Source organism: Crotalus tigris, unplaced genomic scaffold, assembly GCF_016545835.1.
Source record: "Crotalus tigris isolate CLP2741 ecotype Arizona unplaced genomic scaffold, ASM1654583v1 scf7180000017536.10889498, whole genome shotgun sequence".
Classification (NCBI taxonomy): Eukaryota; Metazoa; Chordata; class Lepidosauria; order Squamata; family Viperidae; genus Crotalus; species Crotalus tigris.
Window position 1 is genome coordinate 2,925,838 of NW_024096460.1, and position 19,901 is coordinate 2,945,738.

The 19,901-nt window shown below is 37.1% G+C and overlaps 1 protein-coding gene across 2 annotated transcripts in view; it reads left to right on the forward strand.

Annotated features, from left to right (window-relative positions):
• The first annotated feature begins 353 nt into the window (after positions 1-353).
• The window catches only part of PLPP4 (phospholipid phosphatase 4), a 126,245-nt gene continuing 106,697 nt past the window's right edge, over positions 354-19,901 (forward strand). For both annotated transcript variants that reach the window (XM_039329920.1, XM_039330738.1), the window contains exon 1: positions 354-1,031. In XM_039329920.1, the coding sequence (XP_039185854.1) occupies positions 976-1,031 (56 nt within the window). In that variant the 5' untranslated portion in view covers positions 354-975. The remainder of the gene's footprint in view (positions 1,032-19,901) is intronic.

Consider the following 19,901-nt stretch of genomic DNA (forward strand, 5'->3'; position numbering starts at 1 on the left):
ACCCGTTCCCAGTTTAATAAGAAAAAATTGCTTCATCTGCTCTTTGCCTTTGAAAGGGTCTGTTGTAGAAACAAGCTTCCTGCAACAGACTGGAAGGAAGCGATGCTTTTGTTTTTATCTCAATAGACAACAGACCCTCCCCCACCCTCCCCCAAATATAAATGGATTATTATGTCCAGGTTAGCAGGTTTAGCGTTGCAATTTTAGCTTTTAGAGAAAGCAAGGGAAAAAAATCCCAACCACAACCAAGAGGACAACTCTGACCAGCGTCTATCTTGGTTTCTGAAAATTGGATCTGGCTTAAAAAAAAAAAAAAAAAAGGTGATTGGAAGAAAACCAGCAGGGACCGCCGCAATCGCAGCCGTCGTAAGAGGAAACGTGCCGGAGTTTAGAGTTAAGTACAGGCGGGCAACAGATAGTCTCTGGATGGGGAGGGCCATGGAAATCCCCCAGGATCCCCTCAACCCAGCCTGCGCTAGATTAAGCCACGGGAGCCTCCGCCCTCTGGTACCCCGAACAGGGAAGCCCCGGTGGGTCGGCCCGCCCGCCCGCCAACCAACCAACGAAGCGAGCAGGCGCCCCGGCTGGCGCGGCGAAGAGGAGATCGGGTTCACTCCGCCGAGCGCAGTCGGCCGCTTCTCTCCCGCGGCCGGCGCCTTCCGTCCTGTCTGCAGTTTGGGGAGCGCAGGCGACGGCCTGAATCATCCCGGCTCCCGCCGGCCTTGGGAATGGACGCGGAGGCGCTGGCTCTGGGCGCAGCGCGGCGGCACTTGGGCGGGAGGGGGGAAGGCGGCTCGCCAGAAGAGCGGCTCGGAAGCCAGGCAGCAGCGCTTCTGCCGATCGCCCCCCCGCCTCTGCCCGGGTCCGTGGGATTTCCAGGGAAGCTGTGAAGCCGCCGCCGCCACAGCCGACCCGCTCGAATCCCCCCTCCCCCCGCCTGCTCCTGCCTGCTCCTCTTGGACTAACTACTAAACCATGCGGGATCTAGCTATCGAGATCGGGATTCGAGTCCTGCTCTTCGGCGTCTTCGTGTAAGTGTCGGAAGCAACTTTGGTCTTTCTTTTTCCTGTTGGCCGCCGAGCTCGAGGATATCCCCATGGCCCACCTGTGCGCGCGCTTTCGGATCAGTTGCGAACCCCCCCCCCGTCCCCTCAGGTTTGGGTTGAAGAGGAGAGGGCGAGTTGGAGCTGGGAAGAAAATTGTGCAAAGCGGCGGCCCTGGGGGGGAACTGCTTACCTGAAGACTCCCCCCCCCACTTGTGCACCGGGTGAGATTAGGGGTGTTTTAAAACGAGAAGGAAGGTTTAAGGGGAGACGTTGAAAAATCTCAGAAGTTACCCCTTTGAGACCCTCCCTTCTGCTCCTCTCCTCCCTATTGGAATGATGGTGGCCGTGTTCAGAGCATTCTGCACATGCTCAGAGGAATTCATCACCTTTAGTCTTAGCTACCGCTAGTCTTAGCCTAGACCCCTGGCATAAGTGAAACGCCCCCCCCCCCATGCATGCTGCTTAGTACTGGTGAGTTTTTCCAATGTTTAGGATTGCAACTGTACGGAGGTTGCCAAAGGGCAATGCAATTTTGTACATGTGGAGGTGGGGTGAAGAAAGAAACATTTGTGTATTTTCTTTTTAAAACGCCAAGGTTTTTGGTAATGCCTATAAAAGTAAAGGAGGCTTTCTGTGCAGTGCTGTGTCTAAGTTTTTCTTCCCCCAAACTGGTAACCTCGGTATGCATTCGACAAATCTAGCATCCCAACAGCATTCTGTATCTTCTAGAAATGTTTTAGTTTCCTTGGTTAAATAAAGTCCAGAAAAATCTTTCCACATGACTCTCCAAAACAAACCTCGTGCCTAGGATTGCAGAGTTATGGTTATCCACTTTGGGTGGCATTCTTGCCCTTACTGTACTCAGGCGAAGCCCAAGCACTTTGTTGCCTGGGGTGGAAATATAAGCTACTTCCAGTCTTCCCTCCCTTCCCGGTAGTGAACTTATTTTAACACTGGCCTCTGGACAGTGTCTTCCACTGCCTTCTCTTAGTGGGGAAAGCCAGGCAGTTGGGCACATGGCACACTGCCATTCCAGACACCTCAGTATCCGCTGTTTAAGCCTGATGCGTCCCTCAGCTTTGTGTCTCCTTCAGGATTTCTATGCCTTCTCCTCTTATCACAGATTCTGGGAGGTTGCTGCCAAATGTAAGGAGATGTCCTATCAAGTTCAATGTGTGTGGACTTTCCCTGCACTTCAGAAGGGAGACTACATATGGGTTGCTTCTGGGAATCCTCTTTAGAAGTTCGCAAGTGGGGAGAAATAAAGCAAGGAAAACAGGAAAGCTTCTGTCTAATTCACAGAATGACCTCAAGGAAATCTGAATTTAGGAGATAGAAGTGATTCTGCAGGAGAATTTGGCGGATCTGCTTCTTTCTCTCCTTGGCTGTGCCAAGATTCTCTTGAATGGTTTCTCCTGCCTTTTTCTGGAAACTGACAAAGGGGAGGAGGAAAAAAATGGCTGGGGGTGGTGAAAGGGGGGGGGGGAACATTGTCCTTCTGCTGCATACAATCTCCCTGCACCACTGCTGCTTTTTAATTGGCTGCAAGTCTTCATGTTAAGAATTATGTTTTTATAACCGTGAAAGAACTTGTATCATTATGGGAGGTAATTTCTTCCTGATGTTTTGGCTTTTATAGTGCATGCTGTACCTTCTAAGTGGTGGAAAATTGTTGCTGATGCTTTCCCTTTCTCATTTCTTTTCCTCCCCCCCCTTTTTTTCCTTTTTCCTTCCCCTCCCCCCTGCTGTTCCCTCCCCTCCTTTCCCCTCAACAACTCAAGCCTATAAAATGGAAGGTCTAGTGAGGCTTGTTTTCTCTTTCTTCTTGAATGTGTTACATAACATACCCACAACTGGTTTTGGTTTTTGATGAATGGACAGTCTTAATTTTACCAACAGAAGAAAAAAAGTCATATGCTTGGAGATAAAATGATATGGTTAAATAATTTAACATAGATGTGTCCCTCCTCTTTTTCCCTTCCCCGCTGGTTTTTTTTTTTTTTTTTTTTTTTGATGGGACAGTCTTTTTCTACCTTCAGTCATTCACACTTTCCAGAGATTTGGAAACCAATAGCCATGCTTGTAGAAATGATGGAGTATAGTACGTCCAGAAACTGGGAGGCTTTTAATTTGGATACAGGCTGTTGTAGACCAAGATTTAGTAGTTATTTCCTATGGAGAACATACCTGAAATGGACATGCAATGCAGAAAGTGTGATCATATTTGGAATTTTTCTTTCAGCTGAGATCTGCAGTGTGAGGCTTGAAGGACATGTATTCATAAAAGAAAATGAAAAGAATTGCATGATTATTTTTGTATAGCGCACAATATTTGGTTATGTTAAAAATACTTAAAAGAAATGTCATTGGCGTTATGGATGTATTTTGCATGATCTTACTCCAATAATTCCAAGTGATTCTTTTCCCTCAATATTTATTAGTGTCTTAATCTCAGCCTTTTCTTCCTAAAAGTGCTGATAATAACTTCACATATTTCTTAGTAGCATTTTTTTTGATAAGATTAGTTCATGTTAGCAGTGCATGTTAACTCTTGTACTAAGCATTGCTTTCATGGTGCCTATTTGTTACTTCTATTCTTCCCATGGATATAATTTTTTTCCTTGAACGCAAGTTGAAGCTGATGCTGTTTTGTTGAATCAGATCTGAGATGAGAGAGGATAAAGGGCCCATTAGCTTTCATTTGGTAGGGTTTTTCATTCATTGAACATTGATCAAAGAAAATCTCTTAACACCCTGAAAATAACATCAACATGAATAGAATTGCATAAGTCTGACAAGAATTCAGTGCCACTCTACCTACCATTAGGAAGATGAGTTGGCCACTTAAGGTAGCAAAATACATAGAAGAACAGTGAGCTGTTGGAAGACAGAACTAGAGTGTTTTATGGTCTTTGATTATCCATTGAGCTATCTTTTAATCCCCAGATGAGTGGAGAACATAGTCCCATCTCTAGGTTTGAAAGATTATCAATTATCATTGGAGTTGATTTCTATATATGTCATTGGTAGCTGATGTTGTTTTATTATTGTCTCAGGCAGCACTGTATGTTATGTGAGTCTCAAACTAGAGAATCGCCAATCAGTGTATCCAGGATTATGCTTAACCAAGTTGTATGAGAAATGTACCATCTAAGTACCCACTTCACATAACTTTATTTTAGATTAAATGATAAAAATAAAGCAAAAACATTCACTGAATATGTATTTTGGATATTCACACCCCCTTCCTCTAGACTAATATAAGTAATAAAATGTATAAGCCTTTATTCACAGGAACTTACATTTTTGCCATGGCTGTGATGTCAGTCTAGTTTGGTCTATTTGTTTACAGTATTTGTTCTGCAGACAGTTATTAGCCCTGGATACTGAGGAGACAGGTAACTGAAGAGATCTACATGATTTTCCCCTAAAGGAAAAGTCACCATACTCAGTACAGGCAATCTGCGTGTGATTGGCTACCAGGTCCTGACAAATATCTTTTGATAGAATTTTCCACAAGATGGATGAAGCCTCTAAAAGTACTAGAACTTGTTGCTGCATGCCTAGTTTCATGGGCTGATGGAATCAGCGGTAACACCTCAAATGATGCCTGGAATGTAGGAAGCAATATGCGGAACAATGCAGCCTTTCAGATAGCCAGATCCCATGCAATTTAAAGTTTTAACTGTTTACCACTGTACCATGAATTTAACCAGAAAGAAACTAGCCATCAGTATAGTTCAAAGTAAAGAGGCATAAAACAGTCTAAATATTGATTTTACACCTATGTCTTAATGCCGAGCATTTGTAAACTACATTTTTCACTTAACTGCAATTTCTGGATACAGTAATCTCATCAGATGGTGGCAAAATCTGCTTTATGGTAGTTAGGGCAGTCTTAGTTGATGAAGCAGCTGAATTTGAAAAATGGCACCTCTTGCAACAGATATGATTATAAGATCAAGGAATCTTCATATATTACTAATACATGTAAAATACAGACTGATCCCAAAGCCAATGTCACACTTAATTCTTAATCCAATAATCTGCCTACAAATAATGTTTTGCTTAAAGTTGCCAAAAAAACCCCACAACCCAATCTAAAATTCTCCCTTTTCTTCAGAAGTTGATCAAAATGGCACGATGGAAAGGGAAAAGATTACATTTTCCAGCAAGGAAGCAAGATGGAATCCCACAAACCCAGGGACACAGCAGAATAAATCTTCATTCACTCTAGATAGAAGATCCTGATTCAGGATCTTGTATGCTTTGCAGAGGTTTAGGAGAAACAATAAAGTTGCACCTAAGGATGCTTTTTTTTTCAAGGCAACTGGACTTTCTTGTTTTTGTTTGAAGACATTTTGCTTCTCATCCAAGAAGCTTCTTCAGCTCTGACGTGCAATAAGGTTGCAAATTCACCATCTTTATGCCTTTGAACATGTTATTCAGTTAGACTACCAGAACAATTACTACTTTATTGGGGAGGGTGTCAGAGAGAAACAGGACAAGCCAGGGAGAGAGACAAGTGGGACATTAGTCTAGAATCCTTGTGTAGGCATAAAAAGGCAAATTATGCCCCTTCCCCCTTGAATACTATTGAACCTAGTCTGACCCAGGTGCAAACTGCCAGTCTAGGAAGATTCTTATGAAATAGGTTGAGCAATAAAGTAATTAATTGAACTCTTTATGTTTGGTTCTGCTTGTTTATATCTGATAGGTGAGCAGAAACTAGAATGCTGTTCCAAATATATCAATATATTTCTGAGTTTTCAGTTCTACATAACAGCGAATTAAAAACATTTATTTACTTACTTACTTATTTAATGGATTCATGGGGCTGCGCATCCTGGATGGCTAACACGATAAAAACTTAATAAAATTTAGGATACTATAACTAAAACATGTAAAAGTTAAATATAATGACAACTAAGAATAAACTAAGAATAAACCAGTCAACAACAAATACATTTAACCCATGGGATTGACTCTGATGCTTGAAGGAAAAGACAGACCTAAGCTTTATAAAAGGCCAGCAAGATTGAGGACAATCTAATTTTTGAAGGAATAGTATTCGAAGAGGCAAGGGTTGAAACCGAAAAGTCACACTTCCTACTTCCTACCAATTGAGATTGTTTAATGTGCCCATTCTGCCAGATGTGGTGGGTTGGACAGTTGGAGAGGGTTGGTCTCTCAATCTGGCCTCATGCTATGAAGGGCTTTATAGCTACTCCACATCACCTTGAATTGTACCGGGAAGCCTACTGGAATTAGTGCTTTTCACAAAGCAAAAGTTTAACATAGATGTAATCAGACACAGTCATAATTGTTTGCTCCACTGTATTTCTCAAGCTGGAGGGGAAGATAGTGATTATGCCTGATATATTAATCTGAATATACAATATATCTGTCTGCTATGCAATAGGAAAGCTTAATAGAAAGTTATCCTTTAGCGCTAAGTGGAAGATTAGATTTATTTCTAGTTCTATTGCTTTCGGATCTGCATTGATAGCTGTGGCTCTTAATTGTCTAACTGAAGATACTTGTTGATTGGCTTTGGATAGCTGTAAGTTAATTCTTCAATGAGCCCTGAAGTTGAAGTTTATATTGCTCTTATATGGTTGGCTGCAAATTGGAGAAGCAGCTGGGAGATGCAGTGTAGTCGATGAAAGTGAGACTGCAAGTTTTGTATCTGCTTGGAAAAAACAGACTTTGGGAAGGTTACCTGCAAGCAGATATATTTGCTTTTGAGCAAACTGAGCCTTGTAGATAGAAATCTGGTCTTGATTAAATCAACTTAGAAGGCTACCATTGTTATTTTTGCCTATGGAAGCTTCGCTCAAGCATTTAGCTGGGAATTTGGGAATTTGTAGTGTACACTATCTTACGGGCAGGGACAAATTCCATGGCAAGACAATTTTGTTGATTAGAAGGAGATTTTTCCCAACTTGAAAAAAAGTTAGATACAGCAGTTGGGAGATATTGCACACAATGCAGGGCATTCTTCTATCTTGTAGCTGGTTGTTAAATTGTATTAAAGTTGTAGACAATTAAAATAAAAACTCCATATATCTCTACTATTTTGCCATCATAAAGAAAGAGAGTTATAGTACAGGGGCCCCAACCCCCAATCCATGGACCAGTACTCGTCCGTGGCATGTCAGCAACTGGTCTGCACAAACAAGCAAAGCCCATCCACAGGATGCAGACAGCACACAAAACCACGTCCCCTCCGGTCCACGGAATATCCTCTCTCCACAGAACTGGTCTCTGGTGTCCAAAAGGTTGGGGACCTCTGTTATAATAGCTTCCCCTTAGTCCTTCATTTATTTGAAAAAAAAATGGAACTTTCCATTCTCATGGACTAATTGAAATATTATTCCTAGTAACTCCATCTTGTTCTAACTAGAGGTTCGGAGTTTCAACACATTTATAGCTATGGCTGTGTGGAAAGAAAAAATACAATACTGATAAAGTGATAACATCCCATTTTATTTACTATTTTAAAAAGCTCATATTGATTAATATTATTGCTGATGGATTGAATGCAAGCTTCATCAAGCTTCAATGAAAAAGGCATAATGCTTCAGAAATGTGTCATACTTTTGTAAGGCCAATTACTTAGTTGATCCATAGAAAATCTTTCCTGTAATTTGGTGAGGCTAATAAAATGCAAAACAGTGCCAGAATTCATACTTGGGTGCCCTCATTAGAGAAACAACACACATTGCTGGGCAAAAGTTTAGGCTGCATGATTTTAATGGCAATTAGATAATGCACATCCCTGGTTATGAGCTGATGCGTGAGGCTAAACCAGTCAAACAGAGAGAGAACTGTACTTGTTAAATATAGTTTCAGGGGCGCTTACATTGGCAAGTAATACTTTGTGCTAACTGCAATGGGAAGTTTTCATAGATTCATCCTATTTCTAATAAACTATGAAGTGTGAATTTGTGTGTTTGATGAGTGAAAGGTGTTTGAAAGGTGTTTGATGAGTTAATGTAATACAGTGCACTTTTCCATATTTGGTAAAATAAATGCTAAAAACAGTGGTTGGATTTCATAACTGATATATTGTAAAATGATTGAGCCTAGACGAAAAGGGTTTGATTTTATATGTTGTGAGAAGGAATTAGTGTTTCTCTTTTTTATGAATTGCATGCTTTGTCTGAATTTAACTAATTGATTAATCTTAACTATACTTTTGTAGGAATAGACCAATAAGACAACATCAAATTACTCAGTATGAAGCTCCCTTGATTTAACATAATATGGTTAATATTAATCATAGTTTTTATTTCAGGCATAATATTAAATTATAGTTAACTGAAGGCATCTAGTGCCCTCCTTACATTTTGGGTGTTGGCTAGGCTCATTCTTGTTATAATAAACAGCAAGCGTTATAGCTGACCAAACACAAATGCTTAAAGAACTATAGAAATGCAAATACTATAACTCGGTTTAATGAACAAATGAGGGAAGAAGTATCTGTTAAAGAAAAATTTCTGTTAAAGTCCAAGAGGATTTTATGCTAACCTAATTTATGGATTTTTTGCATTTAAAGTGCAGTTTTTCAAAAATATATTTTATGTATTTTACACATGCATAAATGGGATTTATACACATGCAGGAACTTACAGTATATAGGCAGATTTTGTACACTAAATGGAGGGTTTCCTATCAAGTGCCTTCAGCTACTGAATTCAGATATTATGAATTACCTCTGGCTGACTGACCCTAAGACATCTAAATAAATGGCAGGTGATTTTGCAAAGGGTGAATAAACACCAATAAAGGTAGACCAAACTATGATACCTCTCATTGCCATTTCCTGTGCCTCATTTCTTCTCTTTCATCTTAAATGTCTGCTAGAAAGGCGATTAAAGGATTTAGACAATTGCCAAAAAGTACTGCAATTGTTTTGCTTTCGTGTTGTGTCATCACTTGTGGAAGATCATCCATTAGTTGCAGCCAAATTATCCTGGGGTACAGATGCTGGCAAAGAACAATGGCTTGACAGCAAGGAAAAACGCAAAAGACCAAAAGTAATTAGATCAGAAGTGAAAAGATAGGAGCTGAAGGCATAGCTATCAAAAAGTACACAAAAGATGTCTTACAGTGAACATCCCAGGAATAATAGGAGTCAGCATCATGGCTATAAATCATTTTTAGAAATTAGTTCCAGCCAATACCGTTCTCAGTGGAAACCCCACATAGCATTTATTCTTAATTGTTTTCACATTATGCACCCCTCTTTTGATTTTGAAAGGAGCAAATCACTTTCTGTTGTGTTGAGTTGCTGTTGTGGCCATCTCATAGCAAAATTGCAAATTACATTTCATATGAGCATGTGAATTTCTAGGATGTTTTCATCTCATCTGCTTGCACAGCTAAAAAGACAAGTGACTAAGAAAGAAATGTCTATGATAATTCTGTTTCTTCCACATTTTCTTGAAGTATTATCATGTATCAGCTGCTTGATGTGAAAAAATATATATACCAATAACAATGAACTAATCCCTGGGCCACAATTCTAATTATTTTTTCAAGACTGCAGATATTGGAACATCTTCTCAACATGATAGGATTATATCTGACTTTCAGAGATCATTAGGATATCTATCAGATGGCAGCAATAGTCATCTGTAGTAGCAGAGAGTACAGTAGTAAAGAAACATAGTATGGTTTTTGGAGGTCATAGCTATTTGTCCTGAGTGGTATGGCTTAGATTTTTTAAAGTAAGACCTGCTATATCCTTAGATGTATTGTCCTATTGCCAAGGGCAGTATGTAATGTGATAGATAGGATATTCCAATTTTTATAATATGTATACGTACATATACATTTGTTATATGTTTTAAGGTATTTTACTCATTTGTTTCCATTACAGTCTTATTCTGGGTTTCCCTGTCACAATTCCTGCATTCTTCATTTCTAATCTAGGATCCCTTGAATATAAATGAACAAACACACAAACAAAGCCAGGTAGTTATTAGCTATGTCTTAAAGTAGTGTTTATGTTTCAGTTGCCAAACCAGTGGACTTCTCTGTATGGGATACAATGGTGAGGTCTCTTGTTAGTTTGTTGGTAAAAACCCTGTATATTCCTGTGAACCATTAGCTATGGTGATAAACTCCAACATAGTTGCTACTAGATCAATATAGCTATTATGCAATGTATTACACTATTTTCTAAATATAATATCATATCATACAATGTAACATATGGCATAATACAATACAATACAATATGATATGATATGATATAATCATATAAATTAATATAATATGACATGATATGATATAATATATATAATAAGAACAGACTATAAAAGCTATTCGTTTTCTGCATCCATGATTCACAGATATATTTTATTACAGTTATTGAATTAATTTTAATATTTATTGAATTATTAATAAATTGTTAAATTGTTTATTGAACATGGGAAATAGTAATATTTCCCATATTTAATAAATTCTAGGGGTGGCTCTGTATCTGTAAGGGAGAATTTTATTCTTCTTAGAATACTGATACAAGAAGAAAGAAAAAATTGGATTCTTTAGCTATTTATTTAATATATTACACCTTTGCTGATTTTAAGGATTTGGAACGATTGCCATTTTTTCCTAAAACACTTCTAGATTCTGACATTTTAGCTGCACAGTACAGGAGACCTTTATTAATTATTATCAATGTATTGCATGACAAATGAGTTGAGCCAATCAACTTATAAAGTATTAAATGCAAGATAAAAATAAATAAATAAATAAATAAATAATAAAATGTAAGTAGAAAAATGGACTGTTTCATAAATGCCTCTGATGGGAATTGAACAATCATTGCGCATCCCATTTTGGGAGACAAATTATCTCCTTCATACACAGAACTTTGCTCACATTTTCTCTCAACAGCTCAAATATTATTCACCAGTGGCCTATTTTGTAGGAAGATGTTCCTTTAATTCTCTGTTTTGCACAATTGAAGACAGGAGCTGTCCAGTGTGATAGTGCTGATTTGAAGAGAGAAGCCAGTGCCTTGATATAAAGTTCCTCAATGCTTTGCCACCTTTAGAGATGTTGGGATAACAAATCACATAATTACTATCCCAACACAATTCAAGTTTGCCCTGGACCAGGATGGCATTTACTCTTTAACTTCCTCCCAAATATATAAATATCTCAAAGGCCAAAGCACTGGACTTTTACCGGCTTTTCAAAGCATGTGCTTATGAGCACAGTGAATATTTTTCTGAGCATAAGAATTATTCATACAGATAAATTATCAGTTAGGTAAATTATCAATTACTACACTTGGATCATCTTTATTGAACCTGGTGTTTATATTTATTTATTTTCCAATGATACCAACCTTTTTAAAAAAAGTTATCTTTCCCTTTTTATATGTAATTCAAGACACTGAACATATCTAATACTCCTTCCTAATTCTGCTTTCCTACAACGACAACCTGTGGGATGAATTGGGCAGAGAGAGAAGAAGACAGAGAGACAGACTAGCCCAAAATCATCCAACTGGCTTTTATGCCTAAGGCAAAATAATTCATGGCCCCCTGGTTTTTAGGCTAGCACCTTAACCAATACACCAGACTAGCTCTTAACAATAAAAAAACACATGGAATTTTTTAGCACTACCAATGAAAATCTCTTATTCAACTCTTGCTTTTCTTCCATTTATGTGTGTGGAATATATTTCTGGAAAAGAAAAAGGATGAAAAAGATGATAGAAATGTCAAGATTTAACATCTGGATCCATGTCAAATTCTCTGAATGAGTCAAACAAGTAAAAGTTTTATATCAATATGGCTTTGAACGTATAATGTTACTGTGTCGATTTGTATGTAAATGTCAGGCACAAGCAACCAGATCCACATCTGTAGAATTCAAGCTAAGTATTTGATTGTATTCTGCCTATACTACAGGAATCTCCCCAGATTGCTGTCTTCCTGTGGGAACAGCTAGATAAAGTTCAATGGAGCATAGAGAGGTGGTGATGGTGGTGGGCTGTCAGTCCTGAATCTCGTGTAGCTGCACAATGATTCAAAGCTAACTCTCCACTTAAGTCCTCTTTCCTGCCTGGCTGAATAGTCAGGCTGGTTGAATTAACACACTGACATGGTACAAAGCAGCTTGCTATTGTCTGGTGACTTTAGTTGAACCTTTCTGTCTGTTTCATTACATTTGCTTACAATATATTGAAATATGCCATATGAAATATTAGAATGGGAAGTATTAGCTTTTGATGAGTAGATTAGATTACTTCTCTTTAATTTACAGTACTATGCTCAGATGCTAAAGACATTTTGTTGTTGTTTTGTTTTGTTTTTTTATTTATAACAACCCTTCACCTGAATCTATGTGCCATGATATGTTTGCAAATGTATAAAAAGCTTATTAGTTAGGTATGTTCTTCAAAGTAAATATTTAAATTGTAAATATTTAAATTGTTTTGTACATTCTTCAGATGAAAGAAATGAGAGTGAGTCTCAAGGTCCATTTGTAATTTTAGACTTTTGTGACATTGATGGAGAATTGAGGTATTTAAATGTTTCAGTTTAAACTTCATGGCTAGTGAGAGCTAGGGTTATGTAGCAATTAGCATAGACAAGTGGTAGACTAAAATCTAGGAAAAGCAAATCTAGGAGAGCCAGTCCATTATTAGACACTCACTGGATGCCTTTGGACCTCTTTTGGCCCAATCTATTTTGCAGTATTATTACTTTAAAACAGTACTTTGTCATGAGATCCCAGAATAAAGATAGGATAGGATATAAATCTAACAAATATAGAATAATCATGCTGAATAAAGATGTTTTATTTTATATGGGAGTCAGATATACTTTTGGGAAAGAATTGGGAATTTCCCCCAGCTTGTTGTCATTTGTTGAACCGGAGTGGTTATGAGATGCATTAACAATGAAAGTATACCAGTGGCCAAGTAAAATGAAAGTGTATTTAATTTTTCTTGATCACGACAGGTGGAATCTGAGAGGAAAGGTCTAACACTTATCCTTCCAATTAAAAGGACTTAAAGTTTCTCTCTTGGGGGAAATATTTTCTTTCATTCTTATGCTGTGCCTTCTAAAGAAAATAGTGACTTTCCATTGGTTCATCTTGGATGCTAAGAGTGAGAGAGAGAGGTAACAGAAAGTACAAGAATAGTGTTCCCTCCATTTGATGAAAACCGGATGAAGGTTGCAGATGGGGCAATTAAAAGACTGAGCTAGGGGAAAAGAACATCAAGGAGAAAAGCCATTCAGGCCTCCAGAGATGGCAGAATAATAAAGGAGGTGAGCAGTAGCAGTAGCTTCAAGCCCACCTGCAATGCAATAAAGTTGAAGGCTTCTCAAAACCTTTACTTCTCTGAAAAGCAATCGCCCTCCGGCAGCCTAAAATACACCCAGCCTCCCTCCCACTCTCCAATAATGAGAATAAGTTCTGGGAGAAAGATCCTTGTTTATTATGAGATATTTCAAATCTTTAAAATGTTAGGTTGATATGAGCCTCTGCTATCTTGTCTGGATCTTCCTGTTGATTAAAGTGGCATTTGCTATTAGTTAAAATTATTTCATGTGTTGATTAGAACTAAAATAAAGACTTTTTCGGGGCTGTTATACTATAGCTTGAGATCGTCTCTGACTGTGAAATAATTTGTAGTAGAAATGTCTTTAGAGATAATTGGATTGTTCCTTAGAAGCAGTATCTTGCTAACATCTGTTGTGTTTATCTGAGGAGTGTTATGACTGTAATTTGTGGAGATATTATTATTTATTATTACTACTATTACTGAATATATTTTCTGTTAAACGTTTTGTGCCTTGTGTAAGTTAATAATTATTTTTCCATCTTTCTGCAATCTAAAGTTATTCAGTATGGATGGCATGTTATATACATACACTGATGATTATAATTAAACCTTACTTTTAAATATTTATATAAATAGTGCAAAAGTCTTTTCTTTCATCTGCTCCCTTTGCTTTAGATATAAAAAGTACAATCATTGGCTACCCTGCTTTCCTTAAATATGTGCCAGTGCCTTATCTGATTTACATATAATATGAATGCTTTATCTTGAGTCTTCCAATAATGTCATAATATGATTCTTCTAAATATAGGTAAGATTACATGTAAGCAACTTTGCTGCTCCTAAGTTCTTCTAATGGAAAATTTTATTAGATTGACCTACTTCATATCTTGCTGCTAAGGCTATTCTGTTTGCCTTTTAAAGTCAACATAATTCCTGCTAATATATTGTTATTTATCCTGAACCACATACTGTGAGTAGGTCACCAGCAGTAGTGGTCATCTTCATTATTGTTGTCATCATTTGATACTGCTGGTGTTTTTGCCCATCCATTCTTAGTTGGATGGTTAAATCAAGGGGTATTGATATGGCAAGACTATGTCGTAAATTGCAATGATTTTGCAAATAACACCCGTGCCTTTTCTTGCTCAAGATAAATAAAATTGAATTAGCTCTGTGACAGTTTTTTGGCACTGCTACCAGAGTGTTTGTTTTTATATTATCCATCTTGAGATATTTAATAACAGAAGGAAAGCACATATGGTGAACTTGGAAAAATATGGCTTGAGACCTGGAAAAAGTTTTTCATTTAATAGCTTCCTTTCTCTATTCAACCGCATGCATTGAAATGTATAAACTGCAGAATACAATAACAGCTTTGTCAGAAATTGTTCTCTTCCTGTCCTACCAAAAATGCTACATATGCAATGAAACATACAACTTGGGGAATGAAAAATGTTTCAGTGGAAATAGATCTATACACAGAAATAAATATAAGTACTGACAGGAAAAACACAGGGGAAAGATAATAAGGCAAAATCATGAAAGAAGCCACTCATCATCTGAAAATATTTCTATGTTTTCAGGGTATCAGTTGTTTTTTTTTATAGTTACTTGGTGTATATCCAGTCATAATCTCAAAATATTCTATATTTACAATTAAGGTCACCACAAATTTACTGAGGTGTATTATATTATCTTTGAAGATGAAACCAATTTTCTGGATAATTCTAAGAATTTTAAGATCCTTTTAGATGTTACTAAATGCTTATAAACAATAAGACTGAAGCTTTGTATTTGCCTTTCCATCAGTGCATTTTCATTAATCACCTTTGGGGTTTTCTGTAATTTGAACTAATAAAAAACATTATGATTTTCATTTAATTCCATTAAGGAGAAAACCAGCTGCTTTGAATTAATCCTCCAAAGAAAGAATATAGGTTAGACCTTTTCTAATGCTTCTCAGCATTTTTATTCTATTTTGGTAGCAAATTAAGGATGTAGAACAGTTGTTATAAAACAGCATGACTGTATATATGTTTGTTTAGAAGTAAGATAACACTTTAAATGGTATTTAATGTACAATTTTGTAATCATAGACAGTAAGCAATAGGACGTCTAAATAGATATAGTAGGATTTGTTGATGTTCTGGTAAGTATACTTAGGATTACAAGTGTAATCAACGAGAGCATGTTAAAGTGTATGTCAATAATACACCACAATATTACAACTTCTGAAATATTATTCACTGGTGTTGTTGCCTCTCATAGCATATTAGTTACTGTATTTCTGGAAGTCAACTGAAAAAAAGATGGGAGGAGAAGTTGAGTCTGGGATTCAGTTGTTCCTGCTTTTATGGTACCCTGCGATTTTTTCTGGTACTCTCCTATCCAAGCACTAATGGGTCCACTCAATTTTTTTCAAGGTGGGTCAAGGTTAATTAGATGCTACTAATTGCTATGATGAAATAATTATTAGACTGATTACTCTTCTTGGATGATTCCTGTCATATATTATATGCAAGTGAGAGGGAATTCTGTATTTGTTGCTTGATCAGCTGCTGACACACAAGATGGCATACTACCTATTATCTCGATGTACATAGATAGGAAATATAATATTGGTTTATGCTGGTGTTAACGCAATGTTTGGGTCCTCACAAATAAGAATCCTGGCTAAATTTACTGAAAGATTCAACATTTCCATTTAGTAAGCTTGACAAGAGTTTCCAAGCAATTTACCAAAAAGTCAGTAGGCAATCCCAGCCAAATGAGAGAAGACAATGGAAACATGAAAATAGAAATGGACCAGAGAGTTTGTTTTTGCAGCAGCTTTAAAGTTCTAAATTTATCATGTCTTGGAATGGATGACCTGTTTGGAATATTAGAAAACTCAGGTTGTTGGAGATTCTCGCTTGCAAGTAACGTGCAGTAATGGGATACTACAATGGGCAGGCTATGGCTTCCTGCTCTAAAATTGTATTTTATTAAGGCCATGAATGTAGGTGACTGCATAAAGATGCTTTATTGGGAACAGTATGGATGTAGCTTGTCACTGTCTTCTTCTGAGAGTTATTTTTACTTCCAATCTTGTCCATAGCCTTGGGATTTTCCAGTGGTCTCTGATCCAAATAAAAATCTGGCCCAATCTTGCTTAGTGTTTTTTTTAAACATCCCTATCGAGGTGCTGTCTTTTATTGGAGCTAAACTTATGTCTATGCAGGATGGCAGATAGGAGTCAGTATTTCAAAGACTTATAATTTATAGTACATCCTATCCCTATAATTAGGAAGTCATTCAAATGTATAACCTACTGCTCCCTTTCTAGCATTGAAAGGCATTACATATTGCACTTGCCTCCATTTTTGCAACATTCTTAAAGGGAAAAAAGGGCCCTTGTTTTCTGTTTTTTCCCCTAGTTGAAAATTTTCTTGGTTCATTTACTCACTTTGTTTATTCACATCTGAAATAATGATCCTTAACAGTGCTACTGCGCTTCTCCCATACCACTTTTCAAACATTAGTTAACTAAAAAGAAGAGAAGCTACTTTGTTAAGCTTTAAGATATCATTTGGCACAGGCAAAGCAAAAGTTAAGGTGTAAAAAATTGTTCTGTTTCTCTGTATCAGACTTGTTTTTAAGCAATTCATTTGATTGTGTAGAAAAGTAGCTTAATTCACCTCTCAAAATAAATTGAGCTTTGTTAAACATCTATTGCTCTAATAAACTTCCTCTTCCTATTATAGAAAGGTATTTATCTATGAAATTCTAAACTTTAGTACCACAACAATTTTTAATGTCTTACTGAAATGTAATTGTTATCGTAGAGATATAAGCAGTCCTGGAGATGAATGGGGCATCTAGTAAGGGATATTAACTGCACATGTGGGTGTATGTGCATAAATTGCTCACATATACCTTTAGACTGACATCTGTAGATGCCGTTTTTTGCTTGACAGATGGAGTTTTCCTCTAAATGCTTAAAATTCTTGGTTGTCCTTTCACACAGACAACGAGCATAGCCTTTAGCTGCTATCGCTTCTGACATCTTTTTGATCTGGTTCTTATTATGAGCAAAGGTAGGTCAAGATTATACTATCTGAGTTTCAAATTGTCTCCGATGATTGAATGTACCTTTGAACACTCTGCGATATACTAGTTTTCTTTATGGAGCAGCATTCAAGCAAGTAAGCAAGCAATTAGAAATGGTACAATTGAAATTCAGGGTGACCACTTCAAAGAGAACCACACTTTGCCCTCTGGAAGGTGGAATATAAACAAGGATATTTCACAGGGTTCCTATTAGGTGAATGTTGCAGAGCATTAAGGTAGCCAGTTGTGTGCCTGAAGAAAATGAGCAAAAAGGAAAGAGTTCTTTTTCAAAGGGAGTTAACTGGAGGGAAGTTTGGTAAATGAAGGCCTTGCCACCAGAATTTGGGACTGTTTTTAACTAGAAATATAGTTTTCAAGCTCTACTTCATTCTGCTTTGGTTCAGCACCCATCTTGTCCTATTTTTAGTACCACAGTTCAGGAAAAAAGATGAGATAGGATCATAGAAAGTTAATGGGAATAATCAGAATCTAAGTCCAGTAAAATGAAGGAACACTAAGAAGTGAAGATCAAAAGTGGCAGAATAAGGTAGAATTCATTTCAATATTTGAAAAAATGTCACATAGAAGAAGGACAATATTGGTTATTTTTGATTTCAGAATACAGAATGCTAGTTTAGGCTATAACAGTGTTTCTCAACCTTGACAATTTTAAGGCATGTGGACTTCAACTTCCAGAATTCCACAGCCAGCATTGCTGGCTGTGGAATTCTGGGAATTGAAGTCCACATGCCTTAAAATTGTCAAGGTTGAGAAACACTGGGCTATAAGAAGGCAGATTGCAAATAAATATTAGGCGAGAAGAACCTTCCTAACAGCGAGAGAAGTTCAACAATGAACTAATTATCGAGATGGTGAGCTTTTCTCCACTGGGTGTGTTCAAGCATCGTCAGCCATGGTCATAATTGGTTTAAATTAGATTCCTGAACCGAGCAAGGGCTTGGTCTAGACATCTTAAACGGTCCCTTCCAATTCTGAACTCTCAAATGAACTATAAGTGGCGGTGCTGATTGAAATAGAAATAGGGATGGAAGTAGTAGATTAGAAAGATGAAATGTGAAATTTAGAGAGGAGAAAACTATTACCTAAAAGGTGGATTTACCTAAAAGTTCAGACCAGCCTCTAAGAAGAAACCCAGTCTGAAAGAAAGGACCAAGTTCCACATTGAACAAGACATCAGATAAGAAAGTAAGAAAAAAATAGGGAAAATGTTATTTGAAAACTTGATTGTAGGGAAAAGCAGGAAAGAATTGGGATGAAATTACTGCTACCTCATTTAGTCCTTAACTAGTTTCTGAATCACTTAAGCCTCTATATTCCAAAATATTGGAAAATATTTGTAGCTCAGGGTTGAAAGGAAGGGTCCTTGGTGCTCTCTGAACTTGCTTGTTTCCTTGCAGACAGCTGCAAATCACTAGTCACTAGCACTGATGAAGTTACCTAGTTTGGTTAATGAAATGTCTGCAAGAAAACAAGCAAGCTCAGAGAGCACTCAGGACCCCACTTTTTAAAATATTGGTCCATTATAATTCTTAACACGATGGAAGGGGTGCTTAATACTTAATATATAAACTTAATATGTAAACATTTTATCTGTATTTAATTGTAATTATAATTTCAAATCAGTTTTTTATTTTTCCTGCCAAACTTTCCTCCGCAGGCAGGAATGAACAACTACGGAAGTTGAAGAACCTCAGGTAAATTATGTTTATAGCATAAAACCTTAATGTTTTTCAGCAACTGTAGTTATTCAAGAACAAATCCTATATAAAGAAATAATTTTCAAATTCTTTTGCATTTCATGTTTTCCCATTCTTTTTGATTAAATTTTGTTAAGTTAAATTAGTTAAGTTTTTCACTGACTGTGTGAACTAATTTGCATTTTCTTGGTTCATCTGATTTTTTTATCCTTTGTTCATATATTTTTGAGAAGTTTCCACTGGGCATGCTACTCAAAGACCACAAAGAATCAACAGCTTCAACCATGTTTATGCAATCTTCTATAAAACTATGTCTTATTTTCCGAAAGTATAGTCTTTCTATGGGACTCTACAATGATAAGTCAGGGGGATGATATACTATTCCACTGGAAATCAGATTAACATATTAAGGTTGTCTTGCTTGAAATTCATTCTCACAGAACAGAAAGACCGCAGTTACAGAAAGCATCTCCACATAAGACTTTGTGTTTCCTGTGTGACTCCAACTACCTGATGCATTCTTCATGGTTTTCAGTGTTAAAATTTTAGCTGTTGATGAAAATTTAAAATTTCTTAAGTTTCACTGAGAACTGTAGTGGATATAGAATAAGGGTTTTTTTTTGTTATAAAAGTAATACAATATATTGGTGTGGTAAAAACATGGATTGCTGGTGAGTCTTTTTACTTGACCTTATTAAAATTGTTCTGGGATCTTGTTTCTAGGGATGT